Source organism: Taurulus bubalis (assembly GCF_910589615.1).
Source record: "Taurulus bubalis genome assembly, chromosome: 14".
NCBI classification, from domain to species: domain Eukaryota; kingdom Metazoa; phylum Chordata; class Actinopteri; order Perciformes; family Cottidae; genus Taurulus; species Taurulus bubalis.
The window spans coordinates 15,427,229-15,453,179 of NC_136602.1; the positions used below are offsets into that span (position 1 = coordinate 15,427,229).

At 42.1% G+C, this 25,951-nt stretch overlaps 2 protein-coding genes across 2 annotated transcripts; both read left to right on the forward strand.

Moving 5' to 3' along the window:
• Positions 1-4,216: 4,216 nt before the first annotated feature.
• Positions 4,217-10,890, forward strand: LOC306746392 (FERM domain-containing protein 6). The gene is made up of 12 exons (XM_079229303.1): positions 4,217-4,246; positions 5,472-5,551; positions 5,727-5,803; positions 5,935-6,130; positions 6,316-6,471; positions 6,979-7,044; positions 7,506-7,574; positions 7,673-7,847; positions 8,360-8,644; positions 9,254-9,385; positions 9,466-9,536; positions 9,642-10,890. Exons 2-12 carry the CDS (start codon positions 5,495-5,497, stop codon positions 9,930-9,932), a joined length of 1,575 nt encoding a protein of 524 aa, XP_079085429.1. The 5' UTR covers positions 4,217-4,246; positions 5,472-5,494; the 3' UTR covers positions 9,933-10,890.
• Positions 10,891-11,115: 225 nt separating this feature from the next.
• On the forward strand, positions 11,116-25,873 carry tarbp1 (TAR (HIV-1) RNA binding protein 1; the record flags this gene model as incomplete). Its single annotated transcript, XM_079230285.1, has 29 exons — positions 11,116-12,040; positions 12,139-12,236; positions 12,345-12,414; positions 12,781-12,935; positions 13,029-13,081; positions 13,204-13,301; positions 13,370-13,505; positions 13,587-13,683; positions 14,366-14,455; positions 14,568-14,703; positions 14,796-15,062; positions 15,755-15,852; positions 15,949-16,107; positions 16,189-16,409; positions 16,507-16,738; positions 16,902-17,090; positions 17,196-17,386; positions 17,467-17,538; positions 17,660-17,780; positions 18,329-18,439; positions 18,572-18,721; positions 18,817-18,903; positions 19,054-19,259; positions 19,348-19,429; positions 19,524-19,695; positions 19,790-19,975; positions 20,644-20,768; positions 21,435-21,571; positions 25,183-25,873. 29 exons carry the CDS (start codon positions 11,116-11,118, stop codon positions 25,364-25,366), a joined length of 4,848 nt encoding a protein of 1,615 aa, XP_079086411.1. The 3' UTR covers positions 25,367-25,873.
• Between the last annotated feature and the right edge of the window lie 78 nt (positions 25,874-25,951).

Here is a 25,951-nt window from a genome sequence, read left to right on the forward strand (position 1 = left end):
TCATCTTGCTTTCATTATTTTTTTCTTCTTCAATTGATCAAATAGCCCTCCAGATGGCAGTGTCTTCACGGTAACGTGTTATTTTAGACTAACAATAAAAGTGGGAATTTGTATGGATTGTTTTGCTTAGAAGTGTATACAAGTCATGTTTTTTTAATTAATTAGAATATCACTTTTGTTCTACATACGGTATGCCTGTATGATCACAAGTTGAATGTTTGTCTTAAGTTTCATTTTGTCATTCCTACTGAGGTACTATATAAGTTAGCCCTTTTTTCTTAAAGGGAGTTTGTAACCTCATCTGCAACCCACTGATTGGAGAATATTATGTTCTGCCAGTGCAATGATAGAAAATGATAAACTACGAGGTACACAGACTATTTGTGGCAGATATGCAGACATGATTCAAACATGAAAAGAACAAATAAGCCGCATGAAGACTTCTCATGGGGAGAAACACATTGACCATAACAAGCGCCATGACAATAGGTCTTATGGTGTGGTTTGACTATCAGAGCAGACTCCAGATTGCTTTATCCACTTCAACAGCGGCTAAAAGTGGAAACACAAAAACTCATACTAAGGGCCAACATATTGGTCAAAAACAGAAGAATACAATATATATATTAATTGAGCACTAGTCTATGTTCAAGGAAAACCTGATAGGAGCCTATTCAACGCAACAGCAAGGGTCCCACACATACATGTATTGCCTGAACCTCTAATTAGCACGAGACCGGTTATACCAACTAAAAGATAGGGGACATGTCTGTTGAGAGCCACGTTGACATATTGATGTTTATCTTCATGTATGTATAAAGAATGTTTTTTTTTATTAGGTAAAACTCATGACTGAAATACACATTGACGTAAAAATACGAAAAACATTTACAACAATAATGAAATCACAACAGACGACCCCTACAACTATCCAAAATGGTATGGCTCAATCGTTCGGTCTGCACGGACGTTGAAGGAGTTGGGCTGCAGCACGCAATGGGTCGAGAGGGATCAACTGGTGTCCTTCAAACTTCTGTCATGATTTTATTCGGATATGAAAAGTAGTTTTTGAGTCTGAACAAGCACCACGACAACCTTCGACTGAATGTTGAGCCCCTTCGCCTCGTATGATGTGATGGTAAGTAACTTACTGTATAGCTCGCTAAAATAACGTTAGCCGGAGTGAGGTATGCACTTGTTGCGTTCACTTACCACCCGAGCAAACACTTCTCCCTGAGGTTCAGTTAGTTCAGAAACAGTATCACTTTAGCCTCACCTGCTTTGTTTCTAGTTTAGGGGGTTTACTCACACCACCACGTGTGACTAACTAAGTTACACCTCAACTTTGACAGAACTAGCGGCTACTTGCTTTCTGAGTAAGAAACGCTCCCTCAATACTGAAGAGGTGGCTCACCTTATTGTTTTCAAGTGATCAGAAACATGGTGTCCACTGTTTATTCAGATACGCTACAGCCTCTTGTTGGGCTCTGTCTGTAGCATCCCTCGCCCTTCAGAGAGCGTGCGGACTGCAGAAGGTGATGCTTTTTCAAATAGACGCGCAGAAGTAGGGATTATGGCAGTCTTGGTAGGGAATTAAGGCATACAGATGGCTACTCTCATGTGATGCCAAGTTTCCCCCTGGTCAGCAACAAGGGGGATGTCTGAAGACGTCAGTTTGGGCTGATAGTAAACTTGTTGTGGAGGTGGGAGGCAGTGAAGACTAGTGTGGCTCTCCTGACTGTGCTCTGGATGTAAGGCTGATGAAGGTTAGTGTTGCTTCACTATTCGATAGATAGATACTTTATTCATCCCTAGGGGGACATTTGTTTGTGGCAGCAGCAAGCAAGTTACAGAGTAAACATAACAATATTAAGTATGGAAAATACTCAATATATACAATAGAACAAATAGCATTGCATATATTGATGTACAGTAACATGGCAGCATTAATAACTGCGTATCCTTTTAAGTAAACGTATGTTTTCCCTGTGTTCTTGATAACACACTTGTTGTTGTTGTTTATTGCAGTTGTTGTCTATTGTATCTTTTAATCCAAACTGGGCTTAGTCAATTTATATTACATTTTAGTCAAGTGTGGAAAAAGTCCTCAACGTGAACAAACCAAATGCTAATTGTCCAAACAATACATTGCAAGTAAAGTTCAGAGTTCTAACAGGGTGTATGCTTACAGTATTTCTGAGACAAAACAAGTATTTAAATTATTAAAATGTACAGTGTAAAACAGTTGTCCATCAGGGCAAATGCAAAACAATGCAAACACCCACAAGCCCAAATTCAAAGTATTTTGGTTTCTCTTTCTGTCTATTTTTCAGTCTCATTGCTTGCATATGTTTGCAATCTCTAGTATCTCAGTAATAAACAAATATATAGTTTATTATCATTTGGTTATCATCACATATTTGGTTTTATTGCCTCAATGTATATGTTTTTGATTACTGAATAAACATACATTTTTTTATATATATGCAGTAGTATTGTAATATTTTCATCAGTATAGCTCACGCATAGTATACTGAACAACCAGAGTAGAGAGGTACAACACTTTCAAAATGGGCATAAATGATATTGAAGAAGCCCTCAAAAACTAGATCGTGATTAAAAAGGATGATGCAATAATTATTTATACATTGTCTGTGTGAAAATATATAAAACATTTGAGTCTGTTCTTTACCATTTGCTCCAGCATCAGTGAAAATATTCAATATAGTTTGACTCATAAACAAGTCAGATGTTCAAGCTACTGGTATTTCAGGTTTTGTTATGTCTGTTTGCACTGACACAGACGTAAGTGAGGCTGTGTTTGAACACGTCCATAATCATATTTGGTATGACAAATGATTTGCTCCCTGAGCCAAGTACATGCTACTTTTGTTGTTCCCACAACGTGTTTTGTACACTGACACTACCTTGTTATAAATTATAATGTTATATTTTCTTGTGATTTTGCTAAACAAACATATGTAAAACATATGCAAGCATATTTCTCCCCTAGGTGAATGCCAAAGTGCTTTAAAGTTTGGTGTAAGAAGACACAAGTATGACGCAAAGAAACCAAAGCTTGTTTTTCCAAGTTCTCCTACCATGCTGGTTATCATCCACTTTTTGGCACCAGAGCAGTCCGCTTCAGTTACGGGCTTTCAGTTACGGGCTTTCGTACTGGTTATAGTCAAGAGCAATATTTAAGGGGATCAGAGTGTAATTAACCTGATTAATTGATTCTGAGAAGTTAATTAGATGAGTCTCGTACCAGTAGGGGCTTCAGGTCAGCATAGTTGGGCAAACTTAAGATATGAGTCGTGGTTTAAGTGGAGTGTCCCTGTTTTGTATCTTATGCATCATCTGCAATAACACAAATATGTTTTACAATTTAGTGTTGCTTCAGTTACTTTTGGAATAGAAAGGATATGCAGTATCTGATTGATGTTCACCAGTTAATAACTATTATCATTACACTCTCTTGTCGTGTTTGCTGATCATTCGGGTCAAGATGTTCTTTAAGGTAGACCAATTCATGTCATGTGTTATTCAGTTTTGGAAGATTAATGCATTTCTGGAACCTAAGAAGGCACAAGTCATGTTGTGTTAATCTTAGTTGTGGGATAATGGGAAACCATGTAATTGTGTCCGAGTATGGGATTGTTTTTGCTTTGACAAAATGCTAAGAACCTAGATCTGTTTTAAATTCCACTCTGCTGTCTTCATTGTTTTCATTAAACTGTAGTTGCATCATGTGTTTCCATTTCTTTGCTTGTTTCACTCTAATGCCATCTGTCTTCTCAGGTGCAATATGGACGAACTTCCCTGGAACAGATAACAACGTGAAGAATAGAGGAAGCAAGAGAACACTGAGGCAGTTTAACAGAGAGAAAGTACTTATCACCAACCCACACCAGACATCATGAACACCTCGATAAAGCAGGAGAGAACCATTTGTGTTCTCCTCCCCAACAAAGACCAGCTGGACATCGCTGTTGGGGTGGGTGTTTTTAATATGTCTCTAGCTGTCCTCCTGACCATCACCATGAGGTCATAACAGATGGTCAACATTGTTTTGATCTTTACAATAGTTTGACTGCACTACATAGTTTGTGAACGCATATTGAATGCATACTTTTTTTGTCTTTTCTGCTCCAGCCAAAGTCCACAGGACAGGATGTTTTTATTCGAGTGGCAGAGCTTCTTGGAATCAAAGAGCTGCACTTTTTTGGCCTCACAGTGGTGAGGGGTAAGTTTACTCCTCATTAACATTGACACAACATTGTTTGTTGATCAGTTTACGCACACATGCCACATGTCAGCAGTCAACCAGTTAGATTGTAAACAAGAGCATCATTACAACAATGTACTGCAGGGCTTTCCAGGGGCCACTCTTTTAGTGGCTCTTGTTTATGTAATAATGTGGAAAATGTTTTCCGTTAAAAAGCTATTCCACTAAAGCCAAAATATTTCATTGTGCCTTCCCAGTCTGCATAATTGAATGTTGTAATCCACTTGAGCCACTGCACAAAGTTCTGAACTTTCTGATTCCTCGGGTTTCTATTTTCTCTTTCTTTGTACAAATACGTTGAAAAGCCCCGGTAATCTTGTGTGGCTCACCACTTGAACAGGCAACCTTTTGTTTTTGTGGTGTTGGTTCAGCGATCACTTAGGCCTGGATTCCTGCAATATTAACTTCATTAAGCCTGGAATGCACCCTTGCATTCCTCCTCTTCACTGAGGAGAGGGATGGATTGATGATGAGAAGAGGAGGGTGGGAGTGAAGGGAAAAGAGGTAGGGGAACTAGTCATGACACAGGCCGGCTCACTAAACTCTTACGCAAAGACTTCAATGAAGGACAAGGGGTGAAGGAGTCACAATGAGTCAGAGTCGGCTGAAAGGAGAGATGGATGTTTGAAGGAACGATTGGGAAACAACTTGGAAAACATGATGTGGTTACACAAAGTTGAACAAAAGAGATAAGGTGGATCAAATAGAAAATGCCAAAGTCATGACTCATAAGACCAGGCTGAGAGGGATATAACCTCCTCATTCCCAGCACAAGTTGCAAACAGCATTTTAGCCCTTCAACTGAAATAAAATCAACATTAAAAAGAAACAATTAACGTTGGTAAATGGATCGATAAAAAGCTAAATATCAAGATAAAAGCACTGCTTTGTTGAATATATCGACCCATCCCTCAACACATTTTTAGAGTGTTAGACAAAGCGCCTGCTAGCAGTGTGTGGTCTCTGCTGCCATGCTACAACTGAAATTAGAAAATAGATACATTAAAATGTGCATTGTTGCCATTTGCTTCCTAGTAGCCTCATTCACAAAAGAAAGAACAAAGGTTTTTTTCTTTTACCCTAATGAATTCCATTGTTGGGCCCATTTCACGCTTGGTTACATTATGGTTTTGTTTGCTCGCTAACTGTCGGCTGGTTTCCTGGTTGTCTTTCTCCATCCCAGACAATGAGCACATCTTTTTAGACATGGAGGAGAAACTCACTAAATACTTTCCGAAGGAATGGAAGCAAGATTTTGGAAAGGTAAGGCAATTTCTTGCAAAGGGTAGAACATTTTGATGGTGTAAATTAGGAGCGTTTTGCTGTGTCTTAGTTAATTGGGAGGCACCGTTCTGTGGCCTACATGCACCAACCTTTTATTTAGCATGACAAAAAGATGCACACAGACTTTCCCTAACGTGTCTATTTCTGTATACAGGGATTACTAAAGAGACCCCTGCCTCTAGTGCTCTGCCTCAAGGTGCAGTACTACATAGAAAACGGTAGACTCGTTTGGTATGTCCTTCTATACATGTTCTATATGCATCTTGCTCACTACTGGATGAGCTGGCTTTTTTCATCCATCTTTGTCCTCCTTTTTGTGCCCCCCTTCCCCTCTTTTTTTTTCTTTCGTTGTGTGGTACCAGTGAACGTAAGGCGCGACATCTATACTACTCTGACTTGCGGGAGCGGGTTCTTCGCTCTGAATGTCGTCAGCAGGAAGAGGTGTACTTCCAGCTGGCAGGTTACGCCTTGCAGGCTGACCTCGGTGACCACCCGATGCCCAAGGAGGATATGGAGGTCACTCCTTACTTTGAACTCAAGGAGTACTTTCCCCCTTGGGTAGGTGTCACTGTGTCCTGGGGCAGGGACCTGTGTGACAGCAGTATTTAAAAATAAAATTAAAATAAACGTTCAATGTAACTTGATGTTCAGTATAAAATGATGATATATTCATCCTTTATACATTCTAATGTTTTATATTTTGAGGGCCCAATCCATGTCTTTCCCTTTTTCATCTTCTGTAGATTGTGGCTAAGCGTGGAGTGAACTACCTCCTCTGCCATGGGCCCAAGGTGCATCAGGAGCTGTGGGGCATGTCTACTCGGGATGCCATGCTGCTCTTCATCAAGGAGGCATGTCGACTGGAGGACGTACCAGTCACGTTTTACAAGCTGCAAAAGGTCACCAATCAATTTAGTTTTTCACTATCATGAATTGAATAGATTTTTGTAACACACACCATACTGACTGAAGGGTGTTTGCATCATTTGATCGATGTCATTAACATGAGGATTGTTAAGGCTGGTGGGAAGTGGAATTTGATTTCAGCACATTTTTATCTATGGACATTCCAGACTTATTACTTCCATTTGACTGAAGTAATGTCTTTTCCAACACAAATACAGTTAGTTTGGCTTCATTTGAGCTTTGCTGGACAAATGACTATGGGACCGTTATGTAACCTTCCATCTAGTCCAGTTTACTGTCCTCCCCCTTCCAAGACTCATCTAATGAGTGATATTTTGAAGGCTAGCCCATCCATTGTGTAATGTTCTATCACTTTTAATTTGTTGTAAGCAGCAGCCCAGTGTTTCCCAGTGGAGTAGGAGAGGGGCTCAACTGTGCAATAGATATCTTATCTGAACTGCTCACATGCCGCTCTGACATCTTATCATTCATTTGTTCAGGACAAAAAGGCAGAGAGAGGAACGGCATTGCTCGGTCTGACCCTGCGAGGAATGCAAGTGTATCAGGTACGTGCATGTGCGAGTGTGTTATTGATGCATAGTATATGCGTCAACACATGCGTACGTAAGAGTGAATCTGCGTTTGCTCAAGCTCTAGTCTTCTGACTAGACGTGTGAAGAATGTGGGGGTTTGCCACCAACAGCAGTGCATCAGGAGATAGGAGTTGTCTGCGGTCAGTTGTTTGATCTGTCCATCAGGGGCCATCTGGGGGGGATTAGGGCTCCAGGCCTGGCTGAATAAAGAGCCAACAGACCGTAAGAAACCTCGAGAAGCCCTTGGCCTCTTCCCCAAGTCCAGATGGTTCCTGTGAACAAAAAGACAATTGATTATTGATCAGTAATTTAATAATATATCCCCGTAGTAGACTACACATGCAGACGTCTCTTGTTGCTCAAACACAAAAGATCACAAACATTTGAGCTGTTTCTTTTAACTGTTTGTGTGTGTGTGTATTTTGTATTCATAGGAAGTAAACAACATGCGAGAGCTGCTGTATGACTTCCCCTGGTCAAATGTGGGACGTCTCACCTTCCTGGTATGCAAACTTCTCATTTCCATTCTCTGGCAGAATTGCGGTCATTATGTAATGGCCATTAGCTATGTACACTCTGTATAATGTAGTGTCCCATTCAGGGTAAGAAATTTGAGATCCAGCCAGATGGCTTGCCATCAGCCAGGAATCTGGTTTACTACACTGGGTCATCGTTTCGCTCTCGCCACCTCCTCCTGCACCTGAGCAGCAGCCATCGCCTCTACCTCAGCCTCCAGCCTGCCCTCAAACAAATACGCCAGCTGGAGGAGAGCGAAGGTAGGGGAGGGAGAATACAAGGGCATGATTAGTATCAGGGATATTTGCAATTTGGCTGGGGGCCACCTGTACTCAGCAGAACACTTCTGTAGCCAGTGAAAGATATATGCATAACTTAGGAAAAGACACTTGTTCCCACACAAAGAAAGCAAACGGCTTATTGTTTTAATAATCACATTTGTTGCACAGTACTTGTTCAAATGTATCTCTATTGGACAAACTTGTATAAAGGAAAGCATAATTCTTGCTCCTCCTTTTGAAAATAAGTATTCTGTTGTGTTAAAGGTCTAAATGTAGTAGTCTAAACAGATTCAGCAACCCTGAAAGGGTTAACAATATTATCTCTAGCATTTTACAAGCAGCTTCTGGCAGTCCAGTTTACCAAAGACAACTCACATCCTTGGTATACCATATCCTCAGTTCTTTCTATCAACTTCTTAACACGTAGCTAACCTCGGTTTATTTACATAATTTATTTTCCAATTTAAAAATAAAAAATGTCTTCATTTTAGATAAAAAGCGTTACAGAGAGTCATACATCAGTGATGACCTGGACTTGGACCCCGCCGGCAGTGAGAGCAGCCCTGGCCTGTCCCGACACTCAACCAGCAGCTCTGGAATTGAAGCTGACGCCCGCCAACACAGCATCTCCACAGAGATGGCCTCCACGGAGGAGGAAGGTCAACGGCGAGCAGGGAAGCGTTTCGGCTCAGCAGCCAGCCGTGGCAGCTCCCGTACCTCTGGGTTCGACACGGGCAGTAAGGCTCGAATAGAAGATGAGGGCTGGCAAGAGGAAGGTGAGAGGAATTTTATACTGGACATTTTATCCATTCTTCTGCAGTAAACCAGCATTTATTGAATTAAATAGTTAGTTAGGAGACAGGAAAGCAGCTGTAAGTCATGCTGAACTTGTGTTTACCTCTTGGGAGTGATGGTTTACTGGTGATCTGTTGAGGATATGAGAGGTTGACGATTATATTTTTATAATTTTCCCTTAAGATTTACTTGGCAGTGTGTCTCGAAGTAAGTAATTGAGCGACGCAAATGGAATAGGGATGTAAGAATGTATTAAATATGTATATAAAGATTTACCGTCAAAAAGGGAAGATTGCTCAGCTTTATTTGTGCATCACTCACACATCAGTTCAAAAAGCAAAGAGTCTCATACAGTTGGGATAATTGCAGTTTATTCCTCTAATTGCTCAATAAATATAATGTGTGATGTCATTATTTCATATTGTTATGCATATGTGTTCTTTCAATAGCCAGCACTTCAAGCCGTAGTTAGTACACCCTGTGTTCAAAGCTATTTTCTTGTTTCCGTAAATACTGTACATGGCCACTGCAGATGAGAGATATTGTTTTCAGAATTGCCCTAACAAAATTTCTAAAACGTTTTTCCCCAGAGATCAAAACCAATATTGGAAGTCCAACGGAGGTCCTGGTGGATGATCCTCATGAGATGTTCCAGTTGGCTGATCTTCTTGAAGGATTGTCAGTGGATTGTTCAGAATTCTCCTTCGAGACTTGCTCACCAGGTACGAATCATTTGATGATGACATGGTACAGAATGTTATTTAAATAATATATGTTTTCATATATTCATATTCATATACAGGAAACAAAGCATGTCCCCCAGACAGTGATGAAGAACTCGGGAAATTACGTAACAAGGATATGTTAAAACAGGTTGGACGTCCAGCTTTTTTCCATTGACTTCCTTTTCTTTTCCTTCTTTGGATTTCTCCATCGTAATGCATTAGCTTTCATCTTTATCTCCTGTCTATATTCTAGATGCTGAGATCTAGGGCACAAGTTTGCGTGGATCGGCACAGCCACAGTCTAGATGATGTCCGTCTGTTTCCACCTCCGGCACCCCTGGGGACGACACTGCCACCTGACTCCTCCCACAGCTATACCTTTGGCCTCCCTGATGCCTCAACAAATACAAAGACCCTCGTTGATCACAGTTATTACCCTCTTTTGCACTGCCAAGCCAAACCTTCCTTCTATGGCCGCCGGTCTACCAACTGCCTCTCCCTGGACATGTTGAGTGATGAACAGTTTTTGGAATTCATACTTTGAATACGCCGATGACTGATGTCCACAAATACGCCTTCTCTTCATTAATTTACAGAGTAGATTAACGTGTAGGTTGCCAACACATGAATGTCTCAAGTGTTTTCCGCTGTATGTGGTGATGATGACAACACGGGATGTGTGTTTCAAAATGGCAAAAGAGACATTGAAACTAGCAAGACCACTCATTCCTCATAGAAAAGTTGTGGATTAGAGAACAGATCTAGTTTAGCAACATTTCAATCGGTAAACAGAGCATATTTATTAATGTTGTATATTGTGTACATACTACTTGCACTATTTTATTACATTTCTCATTTTATTTTATAAGTTCATGCTGTTAAAATGTCTGAATAAGGTTAAACATTTGACATTTTTATATTTTCCTTGCAAATGTAAACACTTAAATGTCCTTGTTTTATTCAGGAAAAAACCACTGAAGCCGCTGTGCTAATGTTTGTGCTCCTGTATTCCTTTATACGGTTTGTTTGTTTTTAAATCATATTTTGTAATATACTCTATTTTTGTATAGTGTACACTGGCGTGCTTTTCCTATTGGTCTGCTACAGAAATGTAGCTGAGCTCCATATGTGGAAAATGTAACGTCTTTACAGCTGTTAATGCATTCATCCAAAGCTTCTCTATTCTAACCTCTCTCCTCTGCTGTTGTAATTACAATAGAAACTTATTCTTTTTAAAGCACTATTTCTGTAACAAGTAGGTGTATCATGAATCTGCAGTATTTTTGTATTATGTATCTCCCAGACAAAGCATCTCTGTCTTCTTTTTCTCAGACAATATCGTCACTGTTTTATAAATGACAATTGGAACTGAACGGATGTTTTTAGCCTATATGAACACAATTTTAAGTCCAACAACTGTCAGAAATTCACAATACTGAACAATGTATTTTTTATCTAAAGCAACTTTTTTTATTATGGTGAAAATAAAATTCTAAATCCCACTGAAGGAAACCGGGTCTCTTCATTTTTTCACAAGTGTTAATGTTTTGCTTAAATATTTGATATGTTATATTTTTCAACTTGAGCGCCAGTCCTTTACTGTCACTCCCACTTCTCGCGAGAGTTTGGGATTACGTTTGCGGAAGTTTACATTCCGTTTGGAAAAACGTGTTCCCAGTGGATGCTGCGAGAAGAGCCTCCTCGGTTCTTGCAGCGTCTTCTCTACAATGTTTTCCGTGTTAATAAACGCGGTCTTGTCCAGCTCTCCTGACTACGACATCTTGTTTGAGTCGCTGACCTGGCCGAGTGACTCGTGGCCGGGCACCGAGCGGGTGGAGGCGCTGACAGCTTTCATTGAAGGACTCGGACCCATTCTGTCCGAGTCGGACACGACTCCGCTTTCAGCCGCGAAAAGAAGATCTATTGTAGATAAAATCAACTCAGTGGTTTGGAACCAGTGTCTACCGCTTCTCTCCAAGCTGTCAACGGAAGCCGGCGAGGTCATGCGGTGCAGGGAGACCACCGCTGCCGCCTGCAGACTCCTGAGTGTCTGTGTCCCGCTGTGTGACGAGGCCGTGCCGGGGCGAGTGGCTCTAGCGGTGCTGCCGTCGCTCCAGCAGTCGGAAGAGGAGGTGCCCGGTCCAGGACGACTAGGTGTGGAGGTTGCCAGTGAAGTCATGGCTGCTCTCGTGCCTTCTCTGTCAGCGGACGAGCAGCTCACGCTCACCACCTTGTCATGTGCCTTGTCCTGCATCAAAACGCTCCCCGATGCGCTAGTCTCTAAAATTACAGTCAGGCTTCTCCTAACTGTCCTGAACTGCTGCAGGGGTGCGAGGTTAACGAGCGTCCTCACGCTGATCCTGGAGGACATGTGCAGCTGGCACTCCACTGACCGCACACCTGTGGTCACGGAGCGGACACTGCTGTGTTTGACCGCCCTGTCGGACCACCTGCTGAAGCCTCGCAGCCTCCCCTCCTCTTCCTCCTGTGACCTCGACCCTCGTCTGTCCGTCCAGTTCTGGAGGATGGTTCAAGATGGACTGACGCACAGAGACGGCGTGTCACGAAAGAGGGCGTTGTACCTTTTGAAAATGTGCGTGGCCCTGTCAGAGGAGGAGGGGTTGGACTGCCCTCTCTCTCCATCAGAAGAAGGTATATGCTCAGACTTGCTGACACTGCAACGAATTCAAGTTCACTCGTGATGTTTTGTTTGTTTTCTTAAATTTTTTTGGGGATGTGGATTGTTGCAGATGACATCTTGTTCAAGTGGGCCCCTAGCAGGAGTAAGTTGCTGAGAGAGTTCTGGGAGGACTACGCACTGGTGATAGAGACCCTGGAGGAAAACCAGGTAGAAAATCCCACATGACTTATTGGTTTGCTACCAGTTCAGAAATGGGAATCGTGACATAAATGAGTTTTGTAATGTTACTCGTCTCTGTTTTGTTTTCTGCTGCAGATTCATGTCGTCCGGCCAGTTCTTAACAGAATAGACACGTTGATCCAAACAACAGTAAATGATAGTCAAGGTAACACTAGACTTGGGTAATATAATGAAATACTTATTCTTCTTTTTTTACGTTCATGATTATTTAGATTTACAGCCATCTCTAGCAAATGACTGTTCCACACTTAAACAAAAAAATGCTGAACTGATCACATTAACTACATTAATTAATCATCTACTGGCAATTTCATAAACGCACTTTTGATTTTCTTTTGATTGTGTTTTCAGTCAATAAATAAGAAAATAGATGAAGGGCAAATGCTTTGTTTTTAAATTGCAAACATATAACAAAGATACTAAGGCAATCTCCGAGGAAAAAAAACAGTTATTTAAAGTGCCACCTGGTAGTCTGTACTTCTATTTTTTCAGTGCTCTGTCTGTGTCGCAGCTTCAGGTCAAGTCTTCTTCCACCCCTCCTGGCTGCTGTGTGTGTACCAGCGGATGTTTCATAGTGAGAATAAATCCCTCATGAGAGAGGGAGTGTGTCATCTGCTCGAGCTGCAGGTCCTCCAGCAGCCAGCCTTTGCTTTGTCCTTTTCTCAGGTACAGGCTCAGACGCAATGCATTCAATATGATTCAGACTTATTCATTCAGTGCCACATAAATCATTTCCTCTTCTGCTGCTTTGCTCCTCAGTTCATCGTTGGTTCTTTTATGGATGTTCTGTCTGAAACGTCGCTATTTCACAAGTGAGTGTTTAAAATCCAAGACACTAAATAAAAGAAGGGATTTCTGTGTAGTTATGTAATTATTATATTGTTTAAGTGTTTCTGCACCAGGCCTCATTAACCCACAATCTGTCCACCTGCAGGTCAGTCGGGCAGAGTGTAGGAGATTGCCCTGAGATCGGGGCTAAACTGCAAGTCTTCATGACCGCCTTTTTTACCAGTTTACCGTCGGAGCATAGAGGTAAAAGAAATCAGACGCTGCAGAGAATAAATGTAGTAGAGTAATTGCCCATCTCTTTTGCTTTAAAGGCCCTATGTTGCTGCAGATGATTCAGCAGCTGTGCTCTAAGCACTGGTGTGCGGCACCCCTCCTCTTCCTCTCCCAGGCGCTATCCAAACTGCCTCCAGGTCCCCTGCTGGGGATCGAGGGCCTCACTGCTCTCAGGTACCTCGTCATGGATACAGTTACACAAGTAAGCTCGTCACGCTTGATATGGAAGCTCATTTGATCCGCTGTGTGTTACAGGGAGGTGCTGCGCTGCACCATGATCACTCATCAGGTGCTGCTGAGAGGCGCTGCTCAGTGCTTCTTGCTGAATAGCGCTCTCTCTCTCACAGAAGTGGTAGGCCATGAATTGTTTACATAATATTAAAATAACTGAGACACCTTATTGTATAATATGACAGTGCTATTGTAAACAGCATGATGGTCATTATGTTTATTGTTCTTTGCCTTCTTAAAAATACCAGAAATGTTATTGTTTTAAGTGCATATGCTATTAAGTTGCTTTTGGTCAATCGTGGTGAGGGTTAAGTTATGACCACACAGGTGGTGATGCAATAGTGTAGTATACATTTATGTTTTAATAGTTAACTTATATGTATGAACAGAAAATCAATGAATAACAATTGTAATTCTCATTTAATCATTGAAGTCTTTATCAAACCAATATAATAACAAAAATAAATTGCTAGGTTCAACTTATCAAATGTAAGGATTTGCTGCGTTTCTCAGTTTTTTTATTCTTAATGTAATGTAAAAACAGTATGTCGAAAGGAGACGTCACCAAAAAAGTTAAAGGAAAATTGCTTTGGCAAAGCGGATCAGTGGTTATACATTCACCCCAGAAATGTGCTCAGTAATAAAAACAAACAAACTTCAGCATTACAAATGTCAAGTTTGTTTAATTAATTCACGTTAGGGCTTCTGCATAGTAAGGTGTTTCTGTTATTTAGTCCAGCCCATGTGCTTTCATACAGAGCATTAAAGTAAGTGAACTGCATCATTGAAAAATCTTATTTCAGAACGCAGTGACTCTTGATGACGTTTTTAGTTTCCTGATGGATTTTCGTGCAGACGAGTCACTTTCTAGAAGGACGCGGCTTTGGAATCAGGTACGATGTGTTCGAGACATTTGAAGGAACATTTGGCTGCGTTAAGATAAGACTTTAGGGAAGTTGTAAAATTGACTAATTTCTACCCTACATATTTGTGACATTGCTGCAGTTGTGTGCCTGGCTGTCGGATAAAGAGGGCAGTTTCAAGTCCAGGATTATGGATGGAGATTGCTCGAAGAAAGAAACTGTAAGAGGCTATGTTCAAAGCGAGATGCTCACTTATCTCCGAGTCCCACCTAGCTTGGGTAAGTCTGAGGTGAGACTGTTATAGATTAAGAGAAGGATTCTATCTGTGTGTAGGATAAATTGGTTTAAGTTAGTTTCCCCTGCTCTTCAGGTCACAGCGAGAGGCTGCCTGACTCCAGGGAGGCTGATAAATTGGCCAGGGCCATACTTCTGTGTGTGGACATGGAACAGAATCATACCGAAGCAAAGATCGCCACCACTCTGGAGTCGCTGCTGTCTCCCCTGCTGGACACCTTGAGCAGAGTCGGTACCAACGTCTACCTGCCACTGCGTAAGAGTGACAAGAGCCTGCAGCTCGTGCTTCAACTGTTCCAGCTCGGAGGAACACCAAGCTGTGAGCGTGTTGGAGAGGAGAAAGGTTTGTGTTGACAACACTAATCCATTGTTTTAGCAGACAAGCCCACCCTCGAGCATAAGGGTGCTTTCAATGAACACTTCGTTATACCTCTACTCCCAACTCATGTTCATGTGGTGAGCTGTCAGGGGAGGAAATATCTCACTATCTTTGTAAACATCAATCACCCTCATATCAATTTGTTATGCAATCTTACAAGGTGCTCAGAGAAATATTTTTATTGAAAAGTATCTTTGTGCTTCTAGACATTAAACCAAACAACTCGGGAACAATGTTTCAGGAATTGAGGGATTCTTGCTATTTTTTTGCATTTATACTTCGATCTGCTTGTAGAGTACCCTCTAATACTAATCCCTTTCACGGTATATTTCATAATTTACAATGGATTTAGTCTCTATTCCTTTCTTATTCAGTTAAAAAAAAATAGCTTCATAATATAATTTAGTCCAGCTAGCTTCTGATGGTTAAATTATTCAATTATAATTTTGCCACAAGAACACATCTTGGCCCTCTGCAATTGATGTCATTAATTCTGCTCAAATTCTCTGGATACTGAACTGAAGAAAAGTCAAACTTAACTGTTTTTATTTGCGTCTTCTTGTAGCGGAGTGCTTTTAGTATTTCCTGTCATGGTTCATATATTAAGTGGCTCAGGACAGTGTGACATTCAACACTTCCCACTCTGCTTTTCACAGTGGACAACGTGACGGTTGCCATGAAGAGGCTCATTTTTAAACTTGTCGATCCAATCCAGGAGTTTATCTTGAGGCGGCTGTTTGGGGAGCTGCAGGAGGTAAACGACGAGTCGAGCGAGTCACCATGACTTCAATTAGCATATATTGCCCAGATGGCTAGCTCTGACATGTACAGGGGTTGTTTTTCTTTCCAGCTGTTTGATGTGGAGCGGGCAGACCTGTATCTGAGTGTCCTGAGGCAGATGGTGGGCCTGTACCGTTCTACACCACAGCACCACACTCAAATCCAGAAGACCTATTTCCCTAAACTCATCAAGTACAGCCTCAAGGTTCTGAAAGAACCCAACCAGCAGGTGCAAATCTCAGGCAGGAATAATATAATAAATCAGTTCGGTTGCTTGATGATGTAACACAGATTATTTTTCCATTGCCAGATCCACTCTGTGGCAAACCAGGTGGCTCTAGCGGTCGCTATGGCGTCCCTGGCTACGGTGTGTGGTCTCATGGAGCCGGAAGAGATTGATATGCAATCGGAGACCACTTCTGCGTTGAATTCACTGAATGACTACTTCTACAATCTAGTGTCATCTTCCTGCCAAAGTTTGGGGAACTTAAATAAACGACTGCAGAAACCACAGACTGGAGACGGTTCAAGGTCAGTGAAAGTCGGTTGAGAGTACTCGTATGCCTTAAAGTGTATGATAAATAAACACCAGACTGGCATGGTTAAGTGTAATTCTTCTTTTCTTTAGTGATGCCGAAGTGCTGCAGGACTGGGGACGCATAGCCGCCAATTTTATGCGGGACCAATGGATCTGTCTGAGCTTCCTGATGAAGGCTTTTGGGATTCCTGAGTCTGAAGAGATCTCCAACGACTCCGAGACTCTCAAGGCTGCTCTGAGCTGTGGGGTGGAGGCCCTGGCTCTGCTGCCCAGTGACCTGGTTCTGCCTGTGCTCACCTTTATGGAGACAGTGCTGCCACAAGTGAGTCCCAAAGTACATTTCGGTCAAATTCAAGCAATTTAAACAAGGTGTAACAAGGAGCTCCTTATCGTTACAGTCTAAACCTTGTCTTACAAAAACTAAGGTAACATCAAATGAAGTGGGATCTAATGAAGAGTCTGGTTTGGTGATGTTTTGATCCCAGTTACTACTTCACGAGGAGGCCATGTGTGTGGAAGCTGTGACTCTGAGCTGGGAGCTGGTGCAGGGGCTGAGCACCAACGCCCATGACTTCTGGCCGGCCCTTAAGGGCTTCATCTCCATGGCCTTCCACCGTGACCTGCTTGAGCTGGCAGACACTTCTGCTCCGGCACTTCTGGCCGCCTTGAAACAGGTGATTCAGATCAGGCTTGTTGACTTGGAAAGGAAGTGTGGTGCACTTTCAACAATACATTTTCGATCATATAATACATGTATGTGTGATGTGATTGTTTTTTAGATTGCCACCGAGTTGATGGAGCTGTCTCAGTTGAAGAGCGGCGTGTTCGGTGTGCTGCTTCAACACTGCTGTCAGACATGGCTGCCCACAGACCGAGGCAGCGGCGACACTGTGTTTTCTAGTGTTTTCAGCTACATCAACATACTTACTGAGGCATGTGTCTACGGACCAGTGTTCAGGAGAGATCAACGGTAACTCAAAACGGCATTTCTCAGATTTGTTCAATTGTTTCCTCGGGCTTTTTAAAATCTATTTCTTTTATTTTTCAAAGGCTCATCCAGGATGTCCAAACATATGTGGAGCGACTCGGTGACGAGTGTGCTGCCAATGTTGCAGTTACAAGGTGAGCTGCAGTTCTCCAGGGAGCAATGTGTGTTCTCCTTTATGGCGGTGAATTAAGATTGTGCCACTAGAGGTCTCCTTTGCTGTGCAAATGTTTTCACTCTTCATCTTGTGTTTTCCAGTGATAACAGGGATGACCAGTTGCCCCGCACATGTGTCCTCGCGTTCCTCAGCCGGCTGGATTCCTCTAATCTGCAGCATGAAAGACTGATGGAGGAACTTATTATGGATTTGTTAAAAAAGGTTGGTTGTTTTAGGGAAGTGTCACAAACTTATGTATGAGTGTTAATATTATCCCAATTTCATGTATGTATGCAAAATCAAACAAAAAATAATATAATTTACATTCAACCATTTACACAACTCTTTAAACAAAACTATTTTCAATGCTTGAAATCATTAATTTAAACGGTTTTGAAAAGCAAAATCCCAATATATTATCATGACATCAATGCCAATAAGTAAATAAACAAGAACTCAGTTATTACCAGTCTTAAGGATTTATGTACGTATATATCTTGATTTTAGTTTTCTTCTGAGAATAGTTTCCAGATATGTTGATCATGACATTTTATATTGCAACCTTAAAATATCTCAACCTCTCCTAACATTCTGACTTCTAACAAAATGTAATACTACATTCATGTATTGCAACAAATACTTGTTCTATGATATTCTGAATTGCACTTTTAATGCACTTTTTCATGATTAAAGAATAAGTTGAACATAAGTTACAGCTCATTTCACACTGAACACCATTTTCTATTATCTCCTTCACCCCATCCCTCTAGGATAATGACATATCAAAGTCAAAAATGCGTCACTATAGCAACTCCCTGCAACATCGTGTCAAAAACAGAGTATGGCAAACCCTGCTGCTGCTGCTGCCCAAACTCAGAGAGGTAAGACAACTGCACTCATACTTACAATCGCACAGGAAATAACCACTCAGATACTGACTGACGTTGTGTGTGTGTGTGTGTGTGTGTGTGTGTGTGTGTGTGTGTGTGTGTGTGTGTGTGCCCTGTGTGCAGGAGTTTGTCGCCACTGTGCTGAACTGTGTGTTTGAAGCTGGATTCTGCAGCAACCATGCCTCAGTCAAATACCTGATCGAGTGGATGATGATTCTGATCCTCGTCCAATATCCACATCACATTGACAGCTTCTGGGCCTGCTTCAACAGGGTGAGCTCCCACTCTGGTTACCTACCTACCAGAAAATATGGCATCATGATTGAAATCGTTAAATTATTCTATTTTTTGTTTTTTTTTCTGCACAGGATCATGAAAAGACCAAGACGAGCATCTGCACCTTCTTGTCAGTCCTGGTACATTTCAATGTCATCCTTCCTCACCTTCAGGACAAGGTGAAGCATTTTATATTTTTTCTCTACTCAACATTCACCTTGCATCACATCTCTATGTCTACAAGATCTCTCTCCCTGTGTGTGTGTGTGTGTGTGTGTGTGTGTGTGTGTGTGTGTGTGTGTGTGTGTGTGTGTGTGTGTGTGTTAAAGGATGTGCATTTGCGCAAATCACTGGACATCATCCTGCAGTGGTGCTTCAACCATAACTTCAGCGTGCGTCTGTATGCCTTACTGGCCCTGAAGAGGGTGTGGAGCCTGGCTGAGGTCCAGGCAGAGGAAGGGGCTGCTGGGTTGGGAGGGCTGTCCACTGTGATCCAGGCCTGTCTGAACCAGGCCGAGGCCATGCAGAGCACCGGGTTAGAGTGGAACAGCTACAACCATTAAAAAATGTATGTTGTAGGATGTTAATGTATTTATTTTAGTATTTGTTCTCTCACTATTTAGAAATGCCAACAAGAACTGGACAAGGATTCAGGAGCACTTCTTCTTTGGTGCCTTTCATCCTATCAGGGATTACAGTGTTGAGGTTTGCTCGTATATGTCTGCTGAACAAATTAAGCCAGCTAAAATACAGTAACACAGTGTCAAACGAACTTGTTTTCTGTGTTTTTCTCTGTTAGACCATATTCTATACGTTCCCCAGTCTGTCAGAGATGGCTGATGATGAGTGGATTCCACCCTGGAAGTTTGAGAAACTGTTATGTTTCTCTGAAAGTCCATCTTTTCCTTTGAGAAATCCTGCTCCTGACCTGAGCCAGCTCCAGCCTGGAGACTGGATCCAGCAAGACAAAGGTATAGTAGCCCCTTTTACACCCAGCAGGACTACTTAATACAACATACCATAATCTTACCTCTGATTGAGTGGCCGTGGTGTCGTGTCTCCCAGGCGAGCAGAATAAGGAGGAGCGCTGGGCCGAGGTGCAGAAGAAGATCACTCCCTGGAGGTTGGGGATCCAGGAGCAGGAGCCTGAACTCCAGCTGGTTCCCCAAGAGAGGGCTGCTCGACTGGGCAAACTGCACGGTGCCTTGCTGGTGGTAGCCTCACTTATCGACAAGCCCACCAATCTAGGAGGTCAGTAGCAGCACTTCTTTACACTTAAATCTTTACGTTTTCTTCGTCGGGACATGATGTAAAATGTCTGCAAATTTCTCTGTCATTTGTACAATATTGTGAAGAACTAGCATTACAGGCTTTTGTTTGGTTTCACAATGATGATCTGGGCAAAGAGGTCAAACACAGCTGCCACTAAAACCAAACACCCTCTAATCGGGTAATGCCCAGTTTAGACAGGGAATGCCCAGCTTTAATCACAGACACTTCTATTTTATATTCTCTGCAAGTGTACTCATTTGCTTTTGTCTCGGATGATAAGGGGCTGGTTCAATCAGATTTTGTTTATAGAGGAAAAGATCCATTTTCAAAACCAATATTGATTCTAGATGATGTAACATTAGCTTGGCCGTTCTGTCAATGTTTTACTTGAAATTGCCCTCTCAGTTGCCATTACAGATGTACCTTTTATATCTGTCTGTGCCCATGATGATGGACTGATGCCATTTATTTCTGAGTCATCGCTACCACCGACTGCCCAAAAAAATAATTAGAAAATCCCCCTTCCTACTTTTAGATGTCAGTGTATTTTTTTTCAACCATAGGTTCATATTGTGGGAATATATTTCAGTTCATGTTTAGATTGATATCCCACTCTGTCCTCATTTGTTCATTTGTTGTTGCTTCAGGTCTGTGCAGAACCTGTGAGATATTTGGAGCCAGTGCTCTGGTTCTGGATAACCTCCGCCACGTCAGTGACAAACACTTTCAGTCCCTGAGTGTCTCATCTGAGCTGTGGCTTCCGCTATTAGAGGTAAAGTGCAAAAAGCAATCTCTCATTTTACTCTCGTGATCATGATGTCTACACCATCTATAACCGGGTAAGCTCAGGGTTAAAATGATCTCAGTCAATATCAATGTTGAAGCACGAAAGGGACAGAACGGGTAAGCTGAAGTTTTCCTAAATGCTTTTTTGAAATTCCAAGAAAATATTTTTCCCGATACGATATTATGGTTTCAATAACTAAATTCACTTATGTGTCTTGGTCGTGATCTGAAATAAATACTTAATTTTAATGCATTTAAGAGGTGCATGTTTAGAAACAATCTCCTTTTCTAGTTTAGAAGTGGTGAACGCTAAATGCTACCTTCACTTGAGCTTCATTCAAGCTCCTCCTTTAGTCTTTCTGTCTCTTGCATAGTAACTGCTGTTTTTAGTAGTCTTTGGTAGTCTCATATCTGTCTCTCTGAAACCTGATGATACCCTAATGTTCATCCAAATCGGGAGCATCTGTTCATCTATTGTATGGAACAAAAAAAGTGAACATGTGCTTTTGATGAGTTGTGACAGGCTGTAGTAGCCGATTTTCACAAAGGTATAAAGGGCTTAAAAGGCATTGCTTGATTTTGTGAATTATTGTTTAAAATGAAAAATGTATTTAAGTCATCTCTAAGATTATGAACTGTATCTGTTCATTAGGTGAAGCCGATGGAGCTCACTGACTTCCTGCAGGTGAAGAAGAGTGAAGGGTACTGTATTGTTGGAGTGGAGCAGACGGCCAACAGTCAGAGCCTCCAGGACTACCAGTTCCCTAAGAAGACCCTGTTACTTTTGGGGTATGTTTCCAAAGCATGTATGCTTTTAAGGTTTGGGGTTGCAAACAAGAGGGCTTCCCCTCTAATGAAGGGCCACCTCAATATGTTGGAGGGTTTGTGTGAACCTGGGAGCTGTGTTGACGGGATCAATAGCTTCTGGTATGTTCTCCCAAGGCAACTTGGTGCCAGGGGAAGGACCAGACCAAGAGCGATTCACTAACCCCATATGAGTCAGCCAGAAAAGAGTTCTAGCATCTTGCCTGTAAAAGGGAAACCGGGGGGTTGAGGGGAGGGCGTCCAGAGCCAGACCTGGGAGGGTAGTTTGCTGACAATGGCCAGTCCTTGACAGATGGGGCTTGGCTGGGCACAGCCCTAAAAATCTACACGGAGCTGCCGCCTTCTGGGCCCAGGGATAAGCGTTTGTTAATTTGCAGTGTGAGCCAGGCAGCAGTCAAAGGCATGCGGGCCCCTGGCACCGCAGACTGGCTTTAGGGACATGGATCGTCACCTCTCTGCCAATGCAAAAAGCACTTTTAGGAACTCCTGAACCCGACAAACACGTCTTCCATAGAGGAGGAAGTGGTTGAAGTCTTTGGGGAAGAAGCATTCATATCCTTGGCAGAGGTCGCTGAGGCAATTAAAAAAAGCTCCTTGACGATAAGGCGCCAGGGTTGAATGAGATATTCTCTGAGATGCTGAAGGCTATGGACATTATTGACCTGTCTTGGCGAACACACTCTTCAGTGTTGCGTGGAGGTCGGGGGTCAGTGCCTGTGGAGGGGCAGACCGAGGTGGTGGGGGTTCCCTTTTTAAAAAAACGGAGAGTGTGCCCCAATTATCACACTACTCAGCTTCCCTGAGAAAGTTTATATATTGGTGATAGAAAAATGTACTTGACACCTTGAGGTAAAATCATTAATCAGGACAGTTGTTCTTCGAAGAAGGAACAGTCAGAATCACAACATGATATGTCAATTGCGTATACTGGACTGCTCAATGAATGAGCAGAGAGTTACCTCTTCAATACAGTTAATGGTACAATCACAGAAGCTCACATGACGTCTTTAGATTGGCTTGCATCGGCATGGTCATATGATAACAAGGAACACCACGTTCTTCAAACAGAGACATGTAGGCATCCACAGTCTCAAGACTCCATCAGAAGGTCACTTGAAAAGCATACGTATGTTTTAACAGGAAATTAGGTCAATATGAGATGATATGAGATGAGATGAGATGAGATGATATGAGCCACAAGCCTTCACACAGTATATGATTAATGATATAACTGTGAAACAGTAGTTGAATTAGAGTAAATAAGTTTTTCTTCTAACAATTGGATACTAGGGTGGTTGCTACGAGCCATCTGGTCCTCAAGTAAGAGCTGTGTCCGGATACCCGGCACAAAGTCAAACCTGTTTCCAATGGGTGTTGGAGTGAGGGTAAAATGGAGCATGAGATGGACAGGCGGTTTGATGTTGAGTCATCAGTGATGCGGGTGTTGTACCGGGCTGTTGTAGTGAAGAGGGAGCAGAGGCAGAAGGCAACGATCTGGATTTACCAGTACGTCTATGTTCCGACCGTCTCCGATGGTCATGAGCTTTAGATATTGACCGAAAGATTAAAAGTGTGGATACAAGCGGGCGAAATTTGCCTCCTTTGTAGGGTGGCTGGTTACAGCCTTAGAGCTTAGGTTTTCCAGGCACCTCTAACTGGTAAATTGGAGGATCATGTATCTCATCTGACGAAGACGGAGGTCTGGAATACCCTGCTAAGCCTGGATAAGCAGAAAGATAATAGCACGACCGTCCACCGTTTCTGTTGTGTTTTGAAGTTGATTTGTTAGTGTTCCCCTTGCCTATTGTCTTCCAGTCTCATACCACTTGGGAACAGATAGACTGGGTCTTTTACAAGCTGTCTCAGCAAGTCAAGCCCAACCAATTCATACTGCACTACAAGAGTGTGTCTTTTGCAGTATTTCATACCAGCAGTGTGAACAGAGGTTTGACAGCATTAAATACAAATGTTTTCATCAATGAGGAAACTTACTCAGAATTCGTTAAATCAGCACAAATGCATGCAAGCCTCTGTCTTCCCATGCTCCTGTTTGACTTTCATTTGGAGAACGGTGTGAGCTGACGAAGCTATTAATGTTATCTAACCGGTTTAGAGTGTTTCCCTGCGGGGCTCGCGCCTCACCTCTCCACGGTGGGCCTGTCGGGGCATGCTGGACTGTAATTGGTTCTCCCTGAGGAGGAGAACACGGTGAAATGAATGACACAAACCAATACAAGCAGTGTGATGACAGCAGCAGAAAAACCTTAACCTTCATCTGGTGTCGTTTGAGTTGTGACTCTTCCTTGTGGCTTTCATCAGTTTTATTAAACCATTAAGTGAACATGACTGTAATTACAAGCTTGTGTAGTTTGCGACGGCAGCATGATTCACTCCTCTTACTAAATGTGCACTGCAGTCGTGCAGCTGGTCTGAAGGGAGATATTAATATGTATCCCGTCTGTGTAGGTGTCCTGTTTTGTAGTGCTGTTAGCTGAAACAGTCAGCGTGTGAGCTGCCTCCTGAGTGCTCTCACAGCTGTTCTCTCCCGAGCACAGATTGACCAGCTCTAATCTCTCATCAGGCTGCCATTATCTCACCCAGTTGCACTCACTATGAATCAGATCAGGCTTTCTTACTGTGTGGCACCCTCTGCGGATTCACCAAACTCATTCCCTCTTAATGTTTGCTTTGCATGGCCCATATTGCTCCGTCGCAATATATACTCACTTGATTACAGTTTGAATTGCTCTTGAATTTGAGCTCACGAGTCATTTGTATGAAAAGTTTAATTGTGAAAATTAGTTTTTTTTTAAAATTAAATCAACTGGAAATCATCATTAAGCCAAACAAAAGCTGAAATAAAAAACATCTGTACGTACATGATGCACATCAGGGTTAAACTGAGATAACAGATGGCCTGATGTTATATATCAGATATGAAGAAGTCCAAGTTGCCTTATTGCTGACAGGATGCACATTCCAATACATGTCTTGCTGTGGAATTTATTTTCATGACATTTGATTTACATTTTTGACAAAGCACAGAAGTGCACCTAAAATGTCCCTTTTGTGGTTACCCTACATTCCAGTGGTTTTGTTATGTCCCTGTGAATTATCTTTCCTCCCTGAGAAAAATCTAATTTAAAAGAATAATTTAATCTTTTGGTAAATATACTTATTTTTTAGTATGGGACGAAAATATTAATACCACTCTCTTGTCTGTACAATAATACAATACATATGTAGCTAGAGCCAACAGCCATTTGGCTTAGACTGAAGATGGGAGAAGCACAAAAGATGAAGAAATAGACCTACCTGCACCTCTAAAGCTCACTAATTACCTTGTTATATCTTGTACATATCTCTTCCTGTAAACCTCTGCATATTTTCCAAAATATGTAATTATTCCTTTAAAGATATCTATAAATCAGAACCAACTAGCTCAGCTCTTAGTGGCTTCATTACAAAAATACTGGCAGCAAACATGAAAACCTAATCCGTAAACTAGATGCAAAATGTCTCTGTGCCTTTGTCCCACTCTACAGTAAAGTGTTCTTCTCTTTTCCTTCTTGTAGCAATGAACGAGAAGGAATTCCTGCCAATCTACTTCAAATGTTCGACGTGTGTGTGGAGATCCCTCAACAAGGGGTCACCCGCTCCCTCAACGTGCATGTGAGCGCCGCCCTGCTGATTTGGGAATATACACGGCAACATCTCACCTCTGGCTCAGCTGAAGTCGACTCAAAACCTGAAAACTGAAGAGGAAACCAGCAGCGCAGCGCCATGGGTCATGCCATTCCAACTCCAGATGTTTAACCTGCTTGCTCTTCTCTGGCAGCAAGACTGAAAAGCATCTTGGACGTGACGACACTCCGAACAGTTAGAGCCAGGACCTAAAGGATGTGTTGTCTGGTTTTAATGCGGTCAGCAGCCATCGGTGCTGCTCGTGTGCCTTTTAATGAGAGAGATCGGCTCTGGTTATTACATCTAAATATTCTACTGGGCATGCTGTTATATTAATGGAGGCAATCCTCTGTGTTGGCAGAGCAGGGGCATTAATGAACATTTTCCCCTTTGAAGGGGAGGTGCCTGGTTTATGAGCAATTAGTTTATTCCTCCAGGCACCAGGGCTGGACTGCAATGTCCACACCCAGGAAACTATTATACATCATGATATACTATTGTACATGTATAACAGCTTTTGTGTTTTCATTGCAGTTTGAGATTTTAAATAATTATTTTTTGATATGGTTGAATAAATAAAACATTGGCATTTTTATCCATTTCATGTATTTTTCATTTATTGCGGTGAGAGATTGCATCAACCGAGGAAGCACTGAGGGG

What these genes read in the sequence shown, in the direction of transcription:
- LOC306746392 (XM_079229303.1), top strand. Translation starts at nt 5,495, where the DNA reads ATGGAGGAGAAACTCACTAAATACTTTCCGAAGGAATGGAAGCAAGAT. An exon ending in TGAGGGCTGGCAAGAGGAAG is followed by an intron (nt 8,645 to 9,253) that starts GTGAGAGGAATT and finishes GTTTTTCCCCAG; the next exon opens with AGATCAAAACCAATATTGGA. An exon ending in CTTCGAGACTTGCTCACCAG is followed by an intron (nt 9,386 to 9,465) that starts GTACGAATCATT and finishes ATTCATATACAG; the next exon opens with GAAACAAAGCATGTCCCCCA.